This window comes from Aplysia californica, unplaced genomic scaffold (assembly GCF_000002075.1).
Source record: "Aplysia californica isolate F4 #8 unplaced genomic scaffold, AplCal3.0 scaffold00111, whole genome shotgun sequence".
Taxonomy (NCBI): Eukaryota; Metazoa; Mollusca; class Gastropoda; order Aplysiida; family Aplysiidae; genus Aplysia; species Aplysia californica.
Window position 1 is genome coordinate 1,115,172 of NW_004797381.1, and position 2,032 is coordinate 1,117,203.

At 41.1% G+C, this 2,032-nt stretch overlaps 1 protein-coding gene across 1 annotated transcript in view; it reads right to left on the reverse strand.

The window, feature by feature from the left end:
* Positions 1–2,032, reverse strand: part of LOC118477493 — a gene marked incomplete in the record, with an annotated part of 15,770 nt that overhangs the window by 11,026 nt on the left and 2,712 nt on the right. The window contains 1 exon segment of the mRNA XM_035969069.1: positions 922–1,014. Within this exon segment, the coding sequence (XP_035824962.1) occupies positions 922–954 (33 nt within the window).

Sequence of the window (2,032 nt, forward strand, 5' to 3'; positions counted from 1 at the left end):
CCCCCCCCCAACTTCCCACTCAGACAGACACAAACATCAGGAGGGAAGAAAAGAAGAAGAACCTACCAACCATTGACACCCTCCAACTACCCTCTACCCAGAGTGTACATTAACCACCACAGATACATAGTCAATGGGGAAGTAAAATCATCATCATCATCATCCAGTGCCAGATCTGCGACAGACATCGGCGATCATGGTCTTCCATTCATTCCTTTGCTCAGATGCTCTCAAAAAAAGCTACGTTTCGATGATCTTTTCCTGCTACCCATTTATGTTCCCTAAGTATTTTGTTCTGGGCCTACACCTGCCTCGCTTGCCCTCAATTTTGCCAGTGAGAGCTAGATGTTCAAGACCCTTATGTCTATTCAGGTTTTTATCTGCATTTATCGTTTCCTGATTGTTTTTAACATTGAGCGTCCCACGTGGGCTTCATCAAGCACTACCTCATTTGATTTCTTTTCCTTCCACGATACTCTTAGCAGTCTCCTAAGAAACCACAGTTCTGTTGCTTCTATTTTATTTTTACTGTCTTTAGTGATTGTCCAGCATTCACAGCCATATAGAAGGGTTGACCAAACACAGCATTTCAGGACTTTCATTTTGGTGTTCATTGAGATGTTTCTATTTTTCAGGATTGGGCTAATTTTATTGAAAATAGCCTTAGCCATTGTAGTTCTCCTTTTTATTTCTGTGGAACATTTTGGCGTCAGATGTTATCATATAAGTAAAATATGTACAATAAATATGGACAAAGATAATCTAAGGGCTTATAATATCCCAATTAATTTGACAAGCTCACTCTAGGACCTTCAGGAAAACATACACGCCTAATATTATAGCAGACAAGAGTACAGTGTACCGTGGACTGATCAAACTGTGCGAGAAATATCCACGGATATATCCAGTCGTTCTACTCACGTGAGTAGGGTGTGTCCAGACTCTGGCACCCATCTCTCTGGTCAGCTCGTGACACACACGCGCGACAGATGGCAGCACAGCCCACTCCGGCTTCTGGCTCAGGGAAACACAGAGTTCGAATGTGAGGCAGCGTGGTGAAATCAGGCGCTTGTCAAAATAATGAAATTGGATCCATGGAGAAAAAGGCAGTTTTCCACCAGTTTGGGAATTTTTGTCGATTTTGTTTTGTTTGTTTGTTTGTTGTTGTTGTTGTTTGTTTTGTTTTTTTTTTGGGGGGGTTGGCTTAACCTCTTCAAGGTTCATATGAAAATACTGAAAAACATTGATTTAGCGCACAAAATATGTCGTCATTTTTCAGTTTTCAAAGACTCTTTAGTTATAATTGGAGTTACCAAACCTTGGCGGCCATTTTCTTGCTATATTCACTACTAAAACCATGTGACTTCACTTACTTCAATCGCAAATATCTTGAATTCTATTGAAGATAAATTGGTATATATTCATTTCATTGGAAACAAGGCAAATAAATCAGCTTTCCAGATGAAACCAATAGCTTCTCATGCCCAAAAATTGACGAGCGCCTGATGGGGTCCCGTGTGCAAGTTGCGCACGTTAAAGATCCCTTGGCGGTCTAAAATTGATAAGAATAGTCCTCGGCCGCCACCCGGGCAAAATTCAAAATTTCCTACCAACTGAAAGTATTAGGTGTGTCCCGCGCGCTCATATGACCTTATTATGCAGTTGCGAGCGCCGTAAAAACACTTACCCAAAAAAAAAATCATTTGCTAACACTAGAGACGTGTCCCCGAAAGAGGGAAATTCGGTGGGGTAGAGTTCTTATGAGTTCTGCTAGGATCGTTTGAAACATCTTCCCCGGGGAGTAAATAGAAGAATCTGGCCACTTGTCTGGCCCCGAACCTCCAAAACCTCCGTAAAGCTCTGCGTGTGTAGCCGAGAGTATTTTTCTTTTCTTTTTTTTTTTCTTTTTTTTTTTGAAATTCGGTAATAGAAGTTCCTTAGCTGGGCCCCCTTTCGATGAAAGGAATGATCGGTGCTTTAATATCAACTAAAAGTCATTGGCCTACTATATTTACACTCTACTGTAATGGAG